Raw genomic sequence first — 20,912 nt, forward strand, 5'->3', positions numbered from 1 at the left:
GCATAGAACCTAGTTCATCCAGGGCTACATGTAATATTCGAAGCGCAGAATTTGTTAGAGATAACTCCATATGTTAGAGAAATAATTGTTTTTCAATTCTTATAAACATTTTTATTACAAGTTTAATAACGAAATATTTCCAAGATTCAACAATTTTAATAATCGCTTTAGTGTTATCAAGTATTTGTAGAGTTCTGAATCAACGCCAACAAACTTTGATGAAATCTCCTAGACTAATATTTTACACTCACAATAGCTAACTTTCAGAATACAAACTTTCATAGACACAAACAAATGCTAATATTTGCAAACTATTTCTATTTAAATTCACATTGTATTTTATAAGTAATCCAACTGTTGTATTTCAAATGATATAATTTCATCATACAATAATAATACAATAACCATTTATAATATACAAGTAGACTCGGCTAAGCGTTGCTGTGGCTAAGAATTTGTTATATTAAGTAGTAAACTATTCAAGAGAAACGGCAGGAGAACATCAATCCACCATGCTTTTTTGGTGGTTATGCCATTTAATTGTAGCTTATGTGAAACGTTGGTAATTATTTTGATAAGGATCAATACCTAGGTACAAATAAAGAGCCTTTTCTAGCGGTGGTATTTAATAAAAAAATAATAATAAAAGGACGCTTATTGTGACGTAACTATAAAAGATAGGCTGTCGCGACATTTTTTATAGATAGTGATGTGTCCTGAAAAATTGTAATACATCATTTTGTTCTATCATTAATAGTTTTCACAGCGCACACGATTGAAGGAAGTTTTTGTTTATTTTTTTACACCTTGGGTTAGATTATTCAAGTTTTAGTAAACATCCCTAATTTTTTTGAAAATGAAACTATGTCAGTCAGGAATAGTGTAGCTTGCCAACGGTGAAACAATTTTTGAAATCGGTCCAGTAGTTTCGGAGCCTATTCATTTCAAACAAACAAAAAATCAAACCTTTCCTCTTTATAGTATTAATATAGATTTGTACTTACTTATTAGTGAGGAACGCGACAAAATTATTCACACGAAATGCCCTTTTGCCCTGTCGATAACACTCTTGATTGACTGCGTTCCTTCCAGTCCTGTTCATAGATGTATACATATTTCCTGGATACGGCTTGTTCAAGGCGATAAGACGGATCTATTGTAAAATGGAAATATAATTAAATACTTCAATACACAGTTACACTGCATACGCACAATTGAATACTTTATAGAATAAATTGACAGGAAAATCGATTAGATTTCGCGCACGCCATCGCCAAATGTGGTTTATTCAATGCATTATACTCAGAGATCTGATACTCCATTCTTATAAAATTTGAAAGCCTTAAACGGGACTGGAGGCTGAAAATGCCTCTAGAAACGTTTGATTGAAATGTTACACAATGTGCTGATTTTTCTTCTAAAAAGTAAAAAAAATCTTGGTTGTATATTATGGAAAACTGATACTTTCCTTAGATAATTTATACATTGACGTATTATAGCTTAAGTTCAATGATTTCGTTTGTAAATATGATGTTTTTATTATGAGTTTGAAAACTCATAAGAGGCTTAATATTTTTTTAAGGCAAGTTAAAAAAATATTAAAATAAAAAATATTAAAATAAAAAATATTAAAATAAAAAGATAAGCCTTTTTGTATTTTGGAACAATATTCATAAATAATACTAAGTTAACCACTACGACGCAAATTCAGAATTGTTTATTATTAAAGGAGTAACATTTGTGAATAAATTATTTAGTATATATCTTGTCTAATAATGTACTTATATTTTCTGTATTATATATTTTGATTATCAATATCAATGTGTGTGTGTGAAATTACATCTTGAAACAAATATCCAACTGTCCGTGGTTTATAAAAACATCGGAGATTCATGAGCACCTCAAAATCAGGACTGTCAAAGAGGAGATCAAGACCTGGAGTATGAAATACAGAGATCCAAATAAGCTTGCCACGCAACTAACCATACCGGACCTAATAAATAGGCTTAAAAGGCGACAAATCCTATGTCTTGATAGATACGGTTGAAAGAGAGGAGCAGGCTCGATGGAGATTTTGCTTTGAACGCCTAACAGCTCTCAACACATCTGCTCATAGTCTAGCTGACTGATTGCAAGATATATATATATATATATAGGTATAATAAAAAAAAATCAATATCAGTGTTTTGGCTTTGTATATTGTCTAAGGGATTTTTAAGATTACTAATCTATATATATAAAAATGAAACCCGTTTTCCGTTGTCACGACATAACATGAAAATAGCTTGACAGATTTGTCTGATTCTTTTTTTATAATATTCCTTGAAGTACGAGGATGGTTCTTACTTAGAGAAAAATTTAAAAAAATTGAGTGAAAAAGTCTAAAACAACACTTTTCTATATTCCCCTACAAAATATTCGTAATAATATTTAAATGCAATTTGAACTTTAATACCATATCATAAAGTTCAAGTGTTAGTGGAGGGGTTCCGGGAAGGTAAATTTTTATTTTTTGACATAATGTATTTGTTGTATTATCAACTTTCTTTTTTTTATCTTACTAGCGAGACCGGTGTCCAGAATAGCAGGATAAATATTTTAAAAAAATAGAATCGACTGTTAGGCGGTACGATGTTCGCTAGGCCAGCTAGTAAAAAATAAATAAACAAATATCTCTCCATTGACAATAAATTTCGCAGTAATATTCTATCTGTAAGGTCAATATCGGGAATAAGGTTCAATTTCTATGTACAAATATTTGTGTTAGAAACGTAAATGTTGGACAGGGCATGCATATTGAACTTGTATAACTTTGCAAACATTCATTCTTTACATTTTTAAAGTCACTGGAACTATATTGAATGGAATAGAAATACTTTGTTGTACAAGTTCGATTCATGAAATTTTAAAATTTGAATTTGTTTATATACAATCGTGTTTTAAATTAAATATGTCCCTTCCATCGATGCAGCCTTGCGATTCTGTAACTCACTTTTCGAACTCACACAGCGGTTTTCGCATCGGCGGTTATTATATCGGCGGTTATTATAGGAAACAAGACTAGACGCGCGGTCTAGTCTTGTTAAGGCATTTATTTGGCATTTATTATTAGGCATTCTTATAAGGAGTAGTAAGCTTGTAGTTTATTGTTTATCAGAATGCCAAATCGTAAAATTGCTTCACGACTGATTTGAGCGCGACCGCCGCTGCGAAAACCGCTGTGCGAGTTCGAAAAGTTAGTTACAGAATCGCAAGGCTGTGTCCTAATTCTACTCTTAGCTGAGGCCAGAGAACCATAAAAATGTCAAAACTCTGTGCAATATCATAGTTTTATTAAAATCTGTAGTTAAATATTTAAACTACTAAAGAAATGTAACAAGGAAGAAAAATCTTATTACACTAAAAAAGATGATTACATTTCCTATTATTAATAGTATACTTACAGACTTTTCACCGCTAGATAAAGTCCTCGTAGGCAACGTAGACTCGGGAATTTCAGCGTATCCATAAGACGTACTTCGTGTGGAAAATAGCGAACCCATCTAAAAAAAAATACACCTACTCACCCCGATACTTCTTGTTTGCGTGTTATGTCATGTAAATTTATATTTTTTCAATAGCAGCTATTGTACTGGATGTTCTTAACTATACGATGAAAGTAATTTTCATCATATAAGACGCGTGATAAGGAGTTTGATTTCTAATCAGGTTTTGGTTTCTACGAGACAGAGTAATATCTTTAATAAGTTTAGTTTTACGGTGATTATTTTAACGTACAAAAAAGAAATCCTTAAACCAGATGCATATAATCAAATAAATCAATAAATATCAATAGAAACATACCTTCACATTTTGCCAACCATTTTCAACGCGTACGAGTAAAATTCTTTCTTGTATTACATAGGCTATCGTGCCTACTGGAACATCGGTAGTTTTCTAAAAAAAATAAGAAATTAGTATACATCTATCTTCGTTGAATTCATGTAACATGAACTTCTAGTTAAGATTTTTTTTTTATGATTGGACAATTCACACCAATCGACCTAGTCCCATGCTGATGAAGCTTGTGTTATGGGTACTAGGCAACGGATATACATACATATTATAGATAGATAGACATATAAATACATATTTAAACACCCAAGACCTAACAACAACACCAAATGCTCATCACATCGATGTTTATCTCAGCCGGGGATCGAACCCGCGACCCATGGATTCGTAGTCAGGGGTACTAACCACTAGACCAATGAGCCGTCAAATCCAAAAAAGATAAAAATCTGACTTTAAACAAATTAGTTGTAAAATACATTGGCAACAATTTTTTATGGTGTTTGTGTATTACGTGCATAAAATCATGAAGGGCGAAATTTTCGCTACATTACAAATTACCTTTAGAAGAATCGAAATAGTCTTAAATACCATTGTTGTAGCTGTGTACATATCTTCGTTATCGTCAAATGAACCTGAAAAAAAAAAGCTTTCATTAAACTTATAACTCTGTAATTTAATACGAATAATATGCTCATATCGTTTCCTTTACAATCCACGCCAAGCAAGCTGACGGCGGCCCAAACAATCTTGGCCTTGGATAACAAACTCAGCCATATAAAGGGTATGTCATTTTGATATAACTATACGGAAACGCTCTCAATTAAGGTGCACCATAGAGATTTAAGGATGAATTACACATACTGTGATAATATGAGCATTAAATAAATTTAATCCTAAAATCTTCCTGAAAAACTTTGAACTGTATTTCTTCCAAATATTATTAGTGTTAATTCTTTTTTATTATTAAGTCCTTTCAAATATCCATTAAGCTACCTATTGTTTTGTAACTAATACACTTAATATTAAAATTATATGGAAGCACCAACAGTTGGAATGATGAAAGTAGAATTTCAAATTACCTGTAGGTAAAAAATTATTCTGGGGCACAATACCACCAGGTTCTCCTTTGGGTCCAATGAGGGATATTCCTGGTGAGCCCGGCGGGCCAGGCGGTCCAGGTGGACCGGGAGTAGATGGACAAGCCGATGCTTCACACGTGCCAGGGATACCAGGTTTCCCTGCTTCACCAGCAGTGCCAGGTTCACCTCTGTCACCCTTTTCACCTTTGACCTATAAGTTTTTGTAACTTTTTAGCATTATTTTCAGGCGAATGTGTGTTTGAATTAAACTTTTATGTATTATGTGTATTGTGTCATGCGTAACAATGTTAAGTGTTTTACGCAATATTTTCTGTTATATTTAAATAATAATCAAAGCTATTCACAAATGTATTTCGGATTTGACGCCTGTATTGCTTAACATGAGACGTGAATAAGTTATTTAACATATTTTTAATAATAATATTGCATGAATATGGTACAAAAATGTGTAAGGTGGTACAATCGTAAGTTTAATTCTGCCACACACAATGGCGCGCAAATTTGTCTTTAAAGGAATTTTACATTTTTCATTTTACATTATTAGTCAAATGAATTGGTCATATCATACAAAACGTTATTAAATTTATACCAACTACAGTGTCTCACGCAAATAAGTATTTATTGAATAATACATTTTTTTCTAAAAGTACACCAAGTCGATTTTTAATAACTCTAGTCGGAAGATCTCTTAATTCTTTTGGTAAATTATTGTATACATACAAATGGTGATGTTTATTCCCGTTGACTTAAAAATATCTATGTTTTTGTGCACGAATAATCTAAAACTATACAGTTTTTACACATACGAACATATTTATGAAAATTTTCTGGTTGTTTAAAGTATTGTGTGCTTAAAATACCTTTTTGTAGTCTATAAAAGGTATTTCACCTTTTTCCCCTTTTGATCCATGTGTTCCGTCGAGGCCTTTGTCTCCTTTTTCACCCTTTTAAAATAATATTTTCAATTAGTTAATCAATTTACACAACATCTGATAAATATAAATTCTCGTGTCACAATGTTCGTTTCCATACTCCTCCGAAACCGATTATTATGAAATTTTATATTCATAATTCTGAGAATCGGCTACTATCTTTCAAACCCCTAAGTGATACTCTTATGACTCACCCCTGTGATCACCCCAATTTTTTAAATTTATTTTTTATAATACAACATACGAAAATATATACAACCCCTAATTTGCACCCCTCTACGATAAATATTTTTATTAAAGTAGATAGCTATTTTTATTGGACTAAAAATATGTTTCCTAGAAATAATATACATGGCAAAACAACGTTTGCCGGGTCAGCTAGCATTATATATGTTAACGTAAAATTGTAAACACCGTTAGATTGTAATCTATCTCGCGAGATTATAAACTGTCGAAAGATTGTGAACCTCAGCTTACTGCTTACAATTTAACGTATTAGTATTCGGTAGATTGTGCTACACTAACTTAGTTATCATTCAAACTTCTTTGGTCAATTACAGATTAATTTTACTTTCCAACAATTTCATATAACTATCGAATAATAATACGTTAAATTGTAAGCAGTTCGTTGAGGTTCACAATCTTTCGACAGTTTATAATCTCGCGAGATAGATTACAATCTAACGGTGTTTACAATTTTACGGTGACATATATATTGGTAACGATATCAAATATACCTTGAAACCCTGTAATCCTTTGTCACCTTTTATCCCCTTTGGACCTGCCCGTCCAACCGATCCGTGTGTTCCTGGATGCCCTGGGTGTCCACGACTACCCATTTTCCCTGGACCACCTCGGTCTCCTTTGGAACCCTGAATAAGTTACGGCTTTATAATTAAACCAGTTAAAGCGATACATAAAATTCTTCGTATGAAGTTTTTAATTATACTTTTAATAAAGCAATAGTCGATTCAGGAACATTTCCTGGTGCACCGGGATGTCCTGCTTCACCCTTTGGACCTTTTGGGCCCAAATCTCCTTTGTGACCAAGTAGACCTCGTTCACCAAGGGAACCTTTAACGCCATCTTTGCCCGGAGGCCCTTGGGGTCCTATTAATCCCTGATCACCCTTTTCTCCCTGTGAACAAAGTGTTTAATCATCTTCAGCTAATTACATAACACAGCTTCAATTATATTTATTGCAGTTTTTTACCTTAAGACCTGCCTCACCCTTATCAGCCTTAAGCCCCGGAAGCTCCCGAAGCTTCTTTACCACAGCTGCATCTGTAAAAGTTTCGACATTGAAAAAGGTACGTATCAAAGTCACGGAATTTAATTAAATTAACGGGGTAGGTGAAGTGATGTTAAAAGTTTTTGTCACTACTTTCTAATTTATAGCAGCGATATTTAAATTTAAAATTTGCGTATCCATTTTAGACATGCACGCGATCATGCATTACGTATAGTAGTGAAACACTACGTTCTGGTTTATGAAACTTCTGGTCTGCCCTGCGATTCTGTAACTCACTTTTCGAACTCACACAGCGGTTTTCGCATCGGCGGTCGCTCTCAAATCTGTCGTGAAGCAGTCATTTTATGATTTGGCATTCTGATAAACAATAAATTACAAGCTCCTACCTTTTCAGAATGCCAAATCATAAAATGACTGCTTCACGACTGATTTGAGAGCGACCGCCGATGCGAAAACCGCTGTGTGAGTTCGATAAGTGAGTTACAGAATCGCAGGGCTGATCTGAGATTAGTTTATGATAGTTACATTGAAATCGACAAAAGTCAACAAATAACAATTTCAAAAATGCAAATCGACTCTCCATCACTTACAATTAATCGCTGGCCCAGCAAATGGAATAATATGTGATGGATGAAAATTTCGTTCATGCAAAGGCATTTGTGGTGGCTTGGCACGATTCACGGATGTAGATTGAATGTATAAATTTTGTAGAATCGCTAGCTGAATTCGTTCAAAACTTTCCGACATTGCTAATTCTCTAATGTCTTGAATAATGACGCAGAAAATGATTGATAATATAATCTAAAAATGTTTTTATAAAATGACGCCATAACCTTAAGGGTTATCTCAAGGATCCTTGATATGGTTCATCCGTTCGAAAAATGACATGACCAGCATTCAATATACGGTTGCTTAGCCAGAGATTTTCAACTCCGATAATGCTTCTCGGTCTACGGCATATAAGAAATAAGGACAAAACATAAAGTAGGGACAATAGGTCGGGTCGGGATAAGGTTCAAAGCTAATAGAGGTAAATAGTAGCTACAAAATATTTGGGATACAATATATTTACGTTATTTTTACATGACTGAAGTTTTGTTATATTAAAATTTGTTTAGGTTTATTTGTAGATAAATATTATTCTGTATCAATTGTTGAAATATTGTTCGTACATGTGTATTTTGTATTTCAATAAATGAGTTTTCTAATAACATTTTGGAAAATTTAAATATTTGATAGTTTAGCTGCTGTTAGTATAAGTAAAGCGTAATGGATTTCGCGAACGCGAGTTTGATAAAATGCTAATAAATCAAGATAGCAAAAATAAATTGAATCATAAGTTTATAGTAGAGATGCGCCGTTACCGCTAAACGCTTGTTTAAAAACTCAGTTTTTCAAAACTATTTTCTTTCTTTTCATATACAAAAATTAAAAGTTACTTAACTTTCGACTAATTTAAAATGTAACGTTTTCGTTTAGGCGAAAACTTGAATAAGCATAAATCATATGTTAACTGTCAACTGTCAATCGTCTGGGCGTAATATTAGCGCATCAGCGCAGCGTAACTTGTAATGTTAATGAGACTTGTACGAGTGACGATGATTTTGTATCAGAGTGGATCATAAAACTTTGTATAAATCTGCTGCCTTCTCAATCAGTACTTACTTTCCTCAGGATCTATTGTTTCATCTAGTATTGATGACAATTTAGCCGGCAAACCTGGTGCACCTATATCGCCTTTGTCACCCTTATCTCCTACAATTAGATTTCATAAATTTTATTATAATTTGTACGTTATGGACAAAAAGTGTTTTAAGGAAACACATTATACTGATTACTAAAATAAACAATTCATTATAAAGAAAAAACTGTTTAACCGGATTGAAGTTATGTATTATTATAAATTTACAACTATTTAACATAATTTTAAATTTATCCGACGTTTCGCGTGCTTTACAGCGTGCGTGGTCACGGTGACTGAAGACAAAACAATCCGCGAAAATAGAGGACACCGTGAGCCATTTTTGCCAAAACCCTCTATCTTTTAGTCGATACCAACTCCGGGGTAATAAATACAGATAAGGCAACTTTCTCTACAGCTGTGATACTTTTTGACATCCAACATCTTTCGTCTTCAGTCACCGTGACCACGCACGCTTTAAAGCACGCGAAACGTCGGATAAATTTAAAATTATGTTAAATAGTTGTAAATTTATAATAATACATAACTTCAATCCGGTTAAACAGTTTTTTCTTTAAGTGTGTAAAGGTTATGTAAATCAAAGACAATACTAAATTCATTATAAGTTAAGTAACAGCTTTAAGTTAAATTCTGGATGTATCTTACAAGATGGTGGACTTCTGATTTAATTACGCATCAATTACAAATCAAATTATACTGCTCAACCAAGATCTTATGGAGACATTGTCTCGTGTGAAGTAAGACGTTATGGGTTATACTTTTTACCTTTAATTCCGAGACTTCCAGGTTTCCCTTTCTCTCCTTGTATACCCTTAACTCCATCCAATCCTCGCTCACCAGGTGCACCTTTATCGCCTTTAACTCCATCCAGGCCCTGCAAAAAAAATTAACCGCCTAAACCCTTTAAACTAAATCAGTCTAATTACACTATTTTTAATAAAGTATCTGTCTTAATTCGTTAAAGCGTAAATACAATTTGACAGACAGAGACCAAAGAATACTTCAGTTAAAAGAGTGAATGAAACAGATTTACATTCTGACTATTGTTCGCTGTCTTTATATTATTAATTTATGTATAAGAAAACAGTAAGCTTTTCAAGATTATTTATTTTTAATAATATATTAAGACCACCCGTACCTTATATGTATGGTATTTCGTAACTATATCCCCCTTCTCCCCTTTGATTCCCTGCTCTCCTTTCTCTCCATTCTTTCCATCAATGCCCATACGGCCAGCCACTCCTGGAGGCCCCTTTAGTCCCATGTCACCTTTTTCACCCTTCACAGGAACTGTTGTCTCTTCTATTTTCTGTCAAAATAATCCTTGACAATATTTGTTCCAATGTTTTTTAAGATGTGAGAAAGTTCTTTGTACTTGTCCTATAATTATTTATACAATCACCTTCTCTACGACTGGTGCGGGACATTCTGGACCAGGGGGACCCCGAGGACCTATAGCGCCGTCTTTTCCAGTGTCACCTTTATGCCCTTTAGGCCCTTTACCTCCATCTCTTCCAGGATCACCTGGTTCACCTCTTTCTCCCCTAGGGCCTGCAGGAGCAACTAGACCGATGTCACCCTAGAAAAAAATTGATCTATTAAACCGCAATTTCTTTTCTAATATAAATATATTTACAAATAACGCAAGAGATGCCATAGTCTCGTGGCCGGTAAGTATTATTTAAGGATTTTCCTAAAAAAAAATTTATTACCTTGGCTCCTTTATGTCCATCTCCACCTTTTGGCCCGGCTTTTCCAGGGGGACCACGTAATTCTGGCACACTGCTTACGACACTTTTAAGTATCTTGAATACATCGTTCTCTGTACACTGACACGTCTATAAAGTGGAAATGTTTTTATTTATAAGCAAAAATGTAGGTAGCGAAATAATACAACAATTTTTCCTATACTTCAATGAATTCAAAAGTGTTGAATGCTTACCCCTGTCTCTCCTTTAGGTCCTTGTGGTCCTAATGGTCCAATAACTGTACTAGCATCTCCTTTATCTCCCTGTAACAATTTTAATATAACTACGTAATGTAACATTTTGTGGAACCAGCTGCCCACTGAAGTATTTCCGAACCAATTCGACTACGGGTCCTTCGAGAAAAGAGCGTACCAATTCTTAAAATGCCCGCAACGCACTCACGAGCCCTCTGGCATTGAGAGTGTCCATGGGCGGCGGTATCACTTAACATCAGGTGAGCCTCCTGCCCGTTTGTTCTATAAAAAAAATTGTTAACCCATTTGTCATCTTAAGCAAACAGAGACTTTATAACAGACTTGCTTGTAGCTTAATTGTTTTTATCAGCCATTCGTAATTTTTGGATTGAAATCCAGAAAGGCTGCTAAGAATAATCTACAAGCTCCCTCTTTATCAGAAATCATAGTCAATAAACAGCCAAATCATAAAATGACTGCTTCACGACTGATTTGAGCGGGACCGCCGCTGCGAAAACCGCTGTGTGAGTTCGAAAAGTGTGTTACAGAATCGCAAGGCTGATCTAAAGAGGTTGTAACGCCACTGAGTTTTTTTATTTATTTAAAAGGGTTTACCAATAGGCATTACAATACAAGCTTACATCTACCACACACAAAAATAGCAAAATAATCTGATTGTTTACCCTTTAACAGGCACAGCATACTTTTTCATTAATAACTATTGCTAACTAACAGAATTCTTACAAACATATAAATACGTGATAAAAAGCGAGAGATATAATTAAAGTTATTTCAAATTTTTGGAAAATATAGCTTTGCAAAACTGTGATTAAGAGAGATTAATAAAATACCTTTTCGCCCTTTTCTCCTGTTATATTCTTATCTGAAATAAATAGTAAATTTAAAATATAAACAATTTTTATTAAAAACGAATAATAAACTAAATCAAGAAAAATAATTACAAAATATATGTAATGGAATATATATTTAAGATAGATTAAAGGATAAGTGAACATTAAATGTCGTTTCTTTGTATTTCAGGTAAGAATAATTATTATAGTTAGACCATAAGTGCATTATATTATAAAATGTGATGAATAAAATAAAAAACTTTGTATTTCAGAGAAACAATTTTGTGTTTTCATTTAGAAAAAATCCTTAATAATATTCCTTATATATATCTACCAAAACAAGCGTGTGCCTGTATATGATTTGGTGGAAATAGGTACATTATTTCGCGCTCAAATAATAAATATTGAAGGTTTTTATCATTGAATTAAGTTAATTTATTAATCCTATGTTTATTGTAAAGAGAAAATACTTTTATAAAATTATATTGAATAGTAATGTTTGTATGCTTGTCTCGGTTTCTAAAATTCATTCAGTCGTTTCGCAACTGAGCATTTTTAAGGCACCACCACTATGTGGAACCAGCTGCCCACTGAAGTATTTCCGAACCAATTCGACTTCGGGTCCTTCAAGTAAAGGGCGTACCAATTCTTAGAAGGCAACGCACTTGCGAGTCTTCTGGCGATGTGAGTGTCCATGAGCGCGGTAGCACTTAACTTTAGATGAGCTTCCTGCCCGTTTGCCTCCTATTACATAAAAACTATGTCAATGCTGCTCTGAGTAACATATTACCGAATTTATTAAAACCCAACCGTATGTAGTTGAGACAGGCTGCCCATTAGCAGCCTGTCTCAATGCAAGAGATTAAAATCAGTGTCTACTTGACCTAAAAATAATATAATTATATTACTCACCAGTAAACGTGGCAAAGGGGTCACCTGAGTTAAAATCTGTAAACTGAAAAATAATTTATTATTATTTTTACAGACCAAATATCACCCTATAGCGGCAACACTGCAAAGCGTAAGCGATCGTGGCCAATTTCAATAACTTATAAAGCAAGCACATATTCATTTAGCCTTCCAAATTTATTCACCCGCGCTAAAAATTCCAAACTTACACTCAACTCTTTATAATGAATTTCAAGGGACCGATCATTGTTTTCGTTATAGGGAGTGATTATCAAAAAAACAAATTTAACCAATTACAATAATTTCTAATTTGATTGCTATCAATAGGTATAATTATTCTAAAGACATAACGCTTTTCTTTTACGGGGCCATTTTGACAGTTTCAAAGTTTGTTTACGACTGATAATACACTATAGGTGCCGGTGGTGCGTTTAGTAACTGACACCAAAATTTCTTACAGGCAATGTTATCTAAGAATAATGGCACACGTCTTAAGGCAACTATTAAGATTAATAAAGGGGAGAGGACTATTTATGACCTCAGGTGTCTTTATTAGAAATTTCGGCATCTCAAAAGTAAAGTTTTGTAAGCTGACTATAAAAACAATTACACTTAAGTATGTTGTTGATGTCTAAATATGAAAAAAATTATTCGTTAGAGAATGGCTGTTGCTTTATAAATAGTGAATTAATGTATGGGTTTTGTGTTCAACCAAACAAATATTACTATTTTACGTTATAGAGATTTTCGTTATAGCGAATGGCGTTATAAAGAGTTTACACTGTATTTGACACATTACGTGCACTTCAGATTACTAAAAAAAGATATTGAGACTTGCCGGATACAGTATGAAGCGTAAAATTAGGCATAACATCAATATTAAGCAAACAGTTTGTCAATTAATATAATTTCTACATACTTCTCTATGGTTTTCAGCTGTTGGATGGTACTAGATTTTTCTATTAAAGTAAGTACAATCACCTGGATTCAAAAAACCAGTCATTATTGCTACGCGTGAATTTTTCATATAAAGCTCATTCAACAGATACATTTTCTATAGAAAATTTTACGACTCAATTCTGACTAATCTTTTGAAGCCGACGAAAAAAGGAATTGATTAATGTTATTAGGAATAATTAAATCGATAATACTTGTCAACATTATTTACCTACCTACATGTCCCCTCCAAAAATTCATGGGATACCCCCTCCCCTATCTGGCCAGTACTAAAACGATTTTGATGAAACTTTAACTGTTCTCAAAGTTATGATATTCCAAAATTAATTTAAAAAATCTTAGTATGACATTTCAGGCACTAATTTTAACCTTCAAGCGGGCGCGCGTAGTCGAATCGACCGCGCTTAGTACATTTTCGTTGATATTATTATTATTACCTATCACATTTATTTCTCATTTATAGTAGCCTGTCGCTATATCATTGGGAGTAAAATAAAGAATAAACCGTTGCTCGGGGCTCTCCCCCTACTCCATAGATCTCAATTGTTTTCGTCCCAGTGCAGTCGTCGAAAAGACTACACGCGCTTGTCGTCGAAAAGGTTACGCGCGACGCTCAACGACACATACCCTCGTTCACGCTCGTAGTAGTTTTTTGCCCATCATTCAATAATATCGAATAAAGCTTGGATTTTTTTATATAAAATGATTCAGACGGTTACCACAACGTGCAATACTCAAGGAATTACTAAGAGAAGACGAAGAAGAAAGTAAATAAGAGCTCAGCGACCAAGGCTCTGAAACTTCTGATGCGGTGAAAATTCGAGTACTTTCCGAATTGTTGCAGACATCACACGTCAATTTAGAAGATTTTATACTTTGACCTATTTTTCCTACTACTATGTCAGTGCAAAGAATATAATTTCTACTGAAGTCATTGCGGTTTGATGATGCTACTACGCGACAAGCTCGTCGTACTGTCGACAAAGCTGCGCCAATATGAGAAATTTTAGATATGTTTCCACAAAACTGTCTATTGCCATATTCAGTGGCAGAGAACGTTGTAATTTATAAGATGATGGTTGGCTTTCGAGGAAAATGACCTTTCCGATAGTACTTGAAATATTTGTTTCTTTTTCATACTTTTAATTACTTTTTTTGCCAAATTAGAGTTTAAAGACAATGATAAAATATCTAAGGACAAATAACTAAATAAATATTGAGTAATTAGTGCTTTCTTTCTCTTATTCATCCGATGGGTCTTTTCGGTTACGCGCGCCCGCTCCCGTTACAAATGACCGCGCGCCCGCTTGAAGGTTAAACCACTATGGGGTTTTTGTACTCTTAGTCTAGCAATAATAAAAAAATAGTTTTTGTTACGAAATTTAGCAAAAGTGCTAAAGGCCAAATATATATTATTATCCAAGTCCTATAATATCTACACATACATCACTCTCCTTTTTTGAAATTGAAAAATAACCCTATTTATTCTTGAACGTTGCTTACCACGTTGTTTGTCTTAAGATTTGTAATTTTGTATTTCAGCATATATATATTACTAGCTGTTACCCGCGACTTCGTCTGCGTAGAACTACTACTTCGTGTAAATTTGTTTGGACTGAATAGGCTCTGAAACTATAATGAAACGATTCTAATGAAGCCGGCACATTGAATTATTGAGATTAACATAGGTAGACTTTTCCTGACCCTGATCCCTGACTTAACTTAGTTTAATACGTTTTTGTATACGACATTTTTTGTTTTTCCTTCTTTGGTCAAAACATGTAGGTTTTGTGGACTCGATACTCGTGAGCACGCCACATACAGTTGCCCATGGGAGAAACAGTTTTTTTCTAAATGAACAACAGCTACTTTGAGTGTCTGTCCTTGAGCTTTGTTTATCGTCATAGCGAATGCTGCTTTCAGGGGAAATTGTACTCTTTTGAATTGGAATGGCAAATCGGTAGGGATTATTGGAATACGGGGAATTAACACTTCTTCTCCCTTTGCTGTTCCTGTCATAATTATTGCTCTCACAATATTGCGTCCCAGGTGTGTAATTTGTAGACGTGTGCCATTACACATTCTTGGTGCGTCAAGATTTCGCATCAACAGGACCGGGACACCTACTTTTAGCCTCAACTTATGGGAAGGCACCCCCGATAATTCTAAGGAGTTAAGAAATTCTACAGGGAACGATGTCACTTGCTCAGTGTCCATGACATTGTCTACGGACAGATACTCAACAAAATCACCTTCCACATCTGACGTGATTTGTTCGTTGATCTGCCCCACTACTTCGTTTGTCGGTGCTAAAATTGCCCTTTCGCACAGCCATTGTCTGTTCTTCATATTGGTTGCAAGATCGGGATAGACGTTGTTCTTTAAGTCATCCATGTTACAGACAACATTACAAAATTCACGATTCAATGTAATCATTCCGTCACTATTTGTTTCCATACGGTCTTCTCCGATTTTCAGAAGAGCATCCGCATATTGCACCAATTGTGTATCACTGTGCAGTTGTACTCGCATATTTGTAGTCAGACAAAAAATTTTTACATGCACCCATAATGGAGACGCTTTTAAACATGCATTTATTTCATCTGCCGGCGTGCCTCTAGTAATTACCGGCAGAGTCTGTCTAAAATCGCCAGCTAAAAGTACCACCATACCACCCATGATACTTTGGTTACTCTTAATATCTTTTATGGTCCGATCTAGTGCTTCTATCGCTCTTTTGTGGGACATGGTACATTCATCCCAAACCAACAGCTTACATTGCTGTAACATTCGTCCACGGTCACTATTTTTAGTAATGTTACAAACTGGCATTTCCTCATGAGCTAAGTTCAATGGCAGTTTAAGTACTGAATGTGCCGTTCGGCCACCATTAAGTAACGTAGCTGCTATTCCAGAAGAAGCTACAGCAACAGCAACTCCTTTATCTTTACGAATTTGGGCTAAAAGTAAATTTAAAAGAAATGTTTTACCCGTGCCTCCTGGCGCATCCAAAAAGAATAAACCACCTTCGCCACTTTCGATTTTTTGCACAACATTCTCAAAAACTAATCTTTGTTCTGGGTTTAGACGCGGAACAGACTCAGTTATTTGTTGTTGTAAAGAAGCAGCATCGTAACTCAATTCTCTTATTATATCACTGCAAACTTCCCCAGTTCTTTGCGGCCTGCTCAACCCAAAATCTGACAAATCTTTCCCAGTTATAGTTATGACTTGGTCTTCTATCTTTGTTAGGGCTTAATTAAAAATGAAATCATTGTATGTAACGTTTGGATTATGATGTTGTACTCTGTGTAAAATATCGTCGGCCATTTGAATTTTGTACCTTTCCCACAGTTGTTGAGGGTTTGAAAGCCCACATGTCGCTATTAGTATAGCAAAAAGCATTCTCACCTTGGCCGCTGATCTACATTGTGCAGCCTCTTCCAGTGTTATATTCCAATGATTGTCATCCTCCAATAATCCTCTTGCCTCACATGCCTCTCGAAATGTTGAAAATTCTTGATTGTTGTATTTTTTGAGATCATTGAAAGAGGTTGGCCCACGCACATGGTGTAGAAGCATCCTTAAACAAAAACATTCCATGTTAGTAACATGGACTGTGTAAACCCGTCCTAAGGCATCTCCAGATTTGACACCAGGCCAGTTCTGAACCGAAGTTCCTTGAATTCGGCGTTTCCAAGTTTTTCTGGTTGCGTCCCATGTGTAATATCTCGGTACCTCAGCATACATAAGAGTTCTTGCAAACTCATCTCTTATGCAAAGTTCAAAAAAAGCTGTAAGGGTGGTTTTTGGTCGAGTAGATAGTCGCTCGTGGAAATTATCTTCTGTAAAATAAACTCGTTCACCGTTCTCTAAGTGTACACTTAGATGTGTAACGGTGGGGTGCCTTTCGTGCAACGGGAACCCTAATAACCGCCACACGGCTTCGTTGCTGCTAACATAACGACCAGATTGATATGTATGTACTTCATTTACGCGATTTGCAAGCTCTGTGCTCCTAAAATTGAAAATAGCTTGGTCACTGCCTTTGTTAATATATTTGCAGATATATTTGATAGCGCGCACTGAACTGCAAGCCTCAACATTTATATGGGCGTTAAATATTTTTAATAGAATAGCGGAATAAGGGACCACCCAACTATTATCAATAGTGACGTAACTCCCATTCCGTAGTTTCACAGATGCCGTTCGACCTCCGTCTGCTGGTGCTCTTCTACGATAGAGTGGGTATCCGTTTTCACTGTGGACAGTGTCTTTGTGTAATTTGCGAGGAAATTTCTTTGTGCATTTTCCATCTTTCATGCAAGGGCACTGAGGATTTTCAGGTCCACATGGACCATGAATCATGTTTTTAACTATAATATCATGAAGTGTCTTGTCAGTGCTTGGATCGGGTATTTCTGCGCTGATAATATTATCAATTTGATCGGGTCTCAACTTGTCTTTTAACCACAATAATATGTGGACATGTGGTAGGCCACGCTTCTGCCACTCTATGGAATACATAAAGCAGATCACTTCTCCAAATATTCTGCCTTTGGAAATAACAGACATAATTTTATTAACTTTCAACCTAAAAACTCTTGCGACTACATCATGCCTATCAATCGCGCTTTGACCCGGCATTAATTCATTTACTATTTCCGGCCATGCTGGGTTGCAAGTAAACGTAACGAATAAGTCAGGGCGACCATATGTACGTACATAAGCAAACGCATCCTGAGTATATTCGTGTAAGTACCTCGGACTATTTACAAATGAAGACGGTAAAATTATCATTCTACCAATATCATTTGGATTTAGATTAGCGTCATTCGCTACTGCGTCTTGAAGGTGGATATAATTTTCTGCTCTTAATTTAGTTTGATTTAATGTTATGTATCGTAATCGTTCACTTTCTACCTTAACGTACATATCAACATAAAACTGATTGGCCAGTTGCCTGCATCGTGATATAATATTAAAATCATTTTCTCTAATCATGATATGAAAGGCATAAAAGTCCATACATGATACCTTTTTGTTAGGCAAGGGCAGGCCAGTTACAGGATCGACTTGTGGAATTTGAAAGTGATACCCTTCTTGCCCTTTGCTAAATATTAGCGGATATTGTAACGCATCGTAAAATTTATGTGTATCCGGCACCCTAGTTAGTGTGTTATCACGGGCATATAAAACTATATCACGGGAAGCAAACTGTTCACCACAAACCATGGCTGCGACTTCATTTATTAAAGGTGCATTATATCGTCTTTCGTGTTCCCCACTTGGTGTACGATCTGGGTGAATCACCAACTTATAATCATCTCCCGGCATTCTTTCTAAGGCTGTTGTGAAAGTGTTTATTAGGCGGTTATGTTCATGCAACATTCTCTGAATCTTTAAGACAATATCCTTTTCTACTAATTGAATGTTTTGACACCTGCGGTCAACCTCGTCGTTTTCATTTCCCATAAAATAAATCTGTAAAAATTTTGGTTGCTCATTATTTGTAGGAAGCAAAGAACCAATCCTATGATAGATTTGACCTTGGATTGTAAAAGTAGATGAAAACCCAGGCATAACCACCTCATTTTCTACACCAAATGACGTCATTTGAAAGCATGAATTATATTTCCTTATTTTGATTAAAAAACGCCGCGATTCGTTGTTATCACCTAAAAGTAAAGACTTCAATGGTTCCTCTGGTTCTCCAAGTATTGGAATTGAAACCTTGCCACCAGAACAACACATACCCGGAGTTTCTTCTTTCCACTTGAGTGCTTCACAATGTATACATTTTTTATCCATTCCACCTATGAGAAGTAATCGATGGTTATTATACTCAATCGATGGGTCATAATCAAAAGCAGCATTGTGGAATGCTCCCCATGTATACATTGTAAACGCATTTCTCCTTTCTGACTGCCGTTCAGCATTTAACACACGTCGTCTTTGGGATTCTTCTGGCATCTCTGCAGCTATCAATGATGCGTGTCGCTCAGCATCTAAAATCTGCCGGGCCTGAGTCTGTTCATAGGTCTCGGCAGCTCTTTGCGTTGCGTGTCGCTCAGCATCTATAATCTGCCGGGCCTGAGTCTGTTCATAGGTTTCGGCAGCTCTTTGCGTTGCGTGTCGCTCAGCATCTAAAATCTGCCGGGCCTGAGTTTGTTCATAGGTCTCGGCAGCTCTTTGCGTTGCGTGTCGCTCAGCATCTAAAATCTGCCGGGCCTGAGTTTGTTCATAGGTCTCGGCAGCTCTTTGCGTTGCGTGTCGCTCAGCATCTAAAATCTGCCGGGCCTGAGTCTGCTCCTCAGATTCTTGGGATCTAGCTACTTGCGCAGTTCGAGCTCTTTTAGAGCTACGCGCTAAATTAGATTTACGCTTGCGAGGCATATTACTTAACCAGTTACCTACCTAAAGTAATAAAAACAGGTAAGTACTTATGCAAAAAAAAATTCTTTAGCTGACAAAAAAATTTAGTTAAAGGTACTGAGTACGAAACTATACTTAAGGTAGGTACTTATACACATGAAATAAAACAAAAACAAAACGAATTGCTAAACTAAAACTAAATGTTAAAAAAAATATACTATCCACATGGAATAAAAACAAAATGAATCGATAAAATTATATGCGAAACTACTGGAACTATTTTATTCACAAAACAACATTACTTACCTATTAATACTCAATAAAAACTATGCTGACCTTCTTAGGTACCGTAACTACTTACTAAATGTGAAAAAACTTAAAAAAACCTGCCTACTAATCTACTACAATTTTATACCTATCCTAAAAAATGAATTAAAGTATTTATTTTACCTATTAACTATAATTCTACCTACTACTAACTTATGCTAAACTAATAATAACAACCAAAACAACTAAGTAAATAACACAAAATGCTTATCCAAGGAACCCTAAACACCAATGAAAACGTAAAGAAAGCGAATACGTTGCAGCTCAAAATTGTAGATATCGCATGCGTCCGCCAACGACGTCTGCCCTCACGTGTCTGCCCGTTCGGGTAAGCATACTTTGTGATCTACACTCCTCCCACCGAGCCATCCGCGTCCCCCGCACGTCTTTGCCGCCGCGCCGCGCAGCGCGCCCGCGCCCGCCAGCCCCGCCACACCACACCATGCATCGTCACACTCACACATTCATAGTGTATAGGCCGATGGGCCTGATGGACATGTCAGGCAGAAAGTATTCTAAAAGCTGGCTAGGAGTATTTGAATTATGCGATACATAACTGCACCCCGCGTTTTCACCCGCATAATTCCGGGATCGGGATCGGGATAAAAAGTAAAGATGTCCTTTCCCAAGGTTCCATCTATCTCTATACCAAAATTCATCAAAATCGGTTCAGCGGTTTAGGCGTGAAAACGAAACAGACAGACTGTCTATGTCTTTCCCCAAGGTTCCAT

The 20,912-nt window shown here is 35.5% G+C and overlaps 1 protein-coding gene across 2 annotated transcripts in view; it reads right to left on the reverse strand.

Moving 5' to 3' along the window:
• LOC125048611 (collagen alpha-1(IX) chain-like) overlaps window positions 1-20,912 on the reverse strand; it is an 89,850-nt gene that overhangs the window by 10,226 nt on the left and 58,712 nt on the right. For both annotated transcript variants that reach the window (XM_047647362.1, XM_047647361.1), the window contains 17 exons: window positions 12,526-12,568; window positions 11,614-11,645; window positions 10,763-10,831; window positions 10,533-10,658; window positions 10,223-10,399; window positions 9,959-10,129; window positions 9,586-9,694; window positions 8,784-8,873; window positions 7,080-7,150; window positions 6,816-7,004; window positions 6,604-6,738; window positions 5,795-5,878; window positions 4,914-5,124; window positions 4,393-4,466; window positions 3,844-3,936; window positions 3,444-3,542; window positions 1,005-1,153 (listed from right to left, as the gene is read on the reverse strand). In XM_047647362.1, the coding sequence (XP_047503318.1) occupies window positions 1,005-1,153; window positions 3,444-3,542; window positions 3,844-3,936; window positions 4,393-4,466; window positions 4,914-5,124; window positions 5,795-5,878; window positions 6,604-6,738; window positions 6,816-7,004; window positions 7,080-7,150; window positions 8,784-8,873; window positions 9,586-9,694; window positions 9,959-10,129; window positions 10,223-10,399; window positions 10,533-10,658; window positions 10,763-10,831; window positions 11,614-11,645; window positions 12,526-12,568 (1,922 nt within the window). The remainder of the gene's footprint in view (window positions 1-1,004; window positions 1,154-3,443; window positions 3,543-3,843; window positions 3,937-4,392; window positions 4,467-4,913; window positions 5,125-5,794; window positions 5,879-6,603; window positions 6,739-6,815; window positions 7,005-7,079; window positions 7,151-8,783; window positions 8,874-9,585; window positions 9,695-9,958; window positions 10,130-10,222; window positions 10,400-10,532; window positions 10,659-10,762; window positions 10,832-11,613; window positions 11,646-12,525; window positions 12,569-20,912) is intronic.

This window comes from Pieris napi, chromosome 4, assembly GCF_905475465.1.
Source record: "Pieris napi chromosome 4, ilPieNapi1.2, whole genome shotgun sequence".
In the NCBI taxonomy this organism is placed as follows: Eukaryota; Metazoa; Arthropoda; class Insecta; order Lepidoptera; family Pieridae; genus Pieris; species Pieris napi.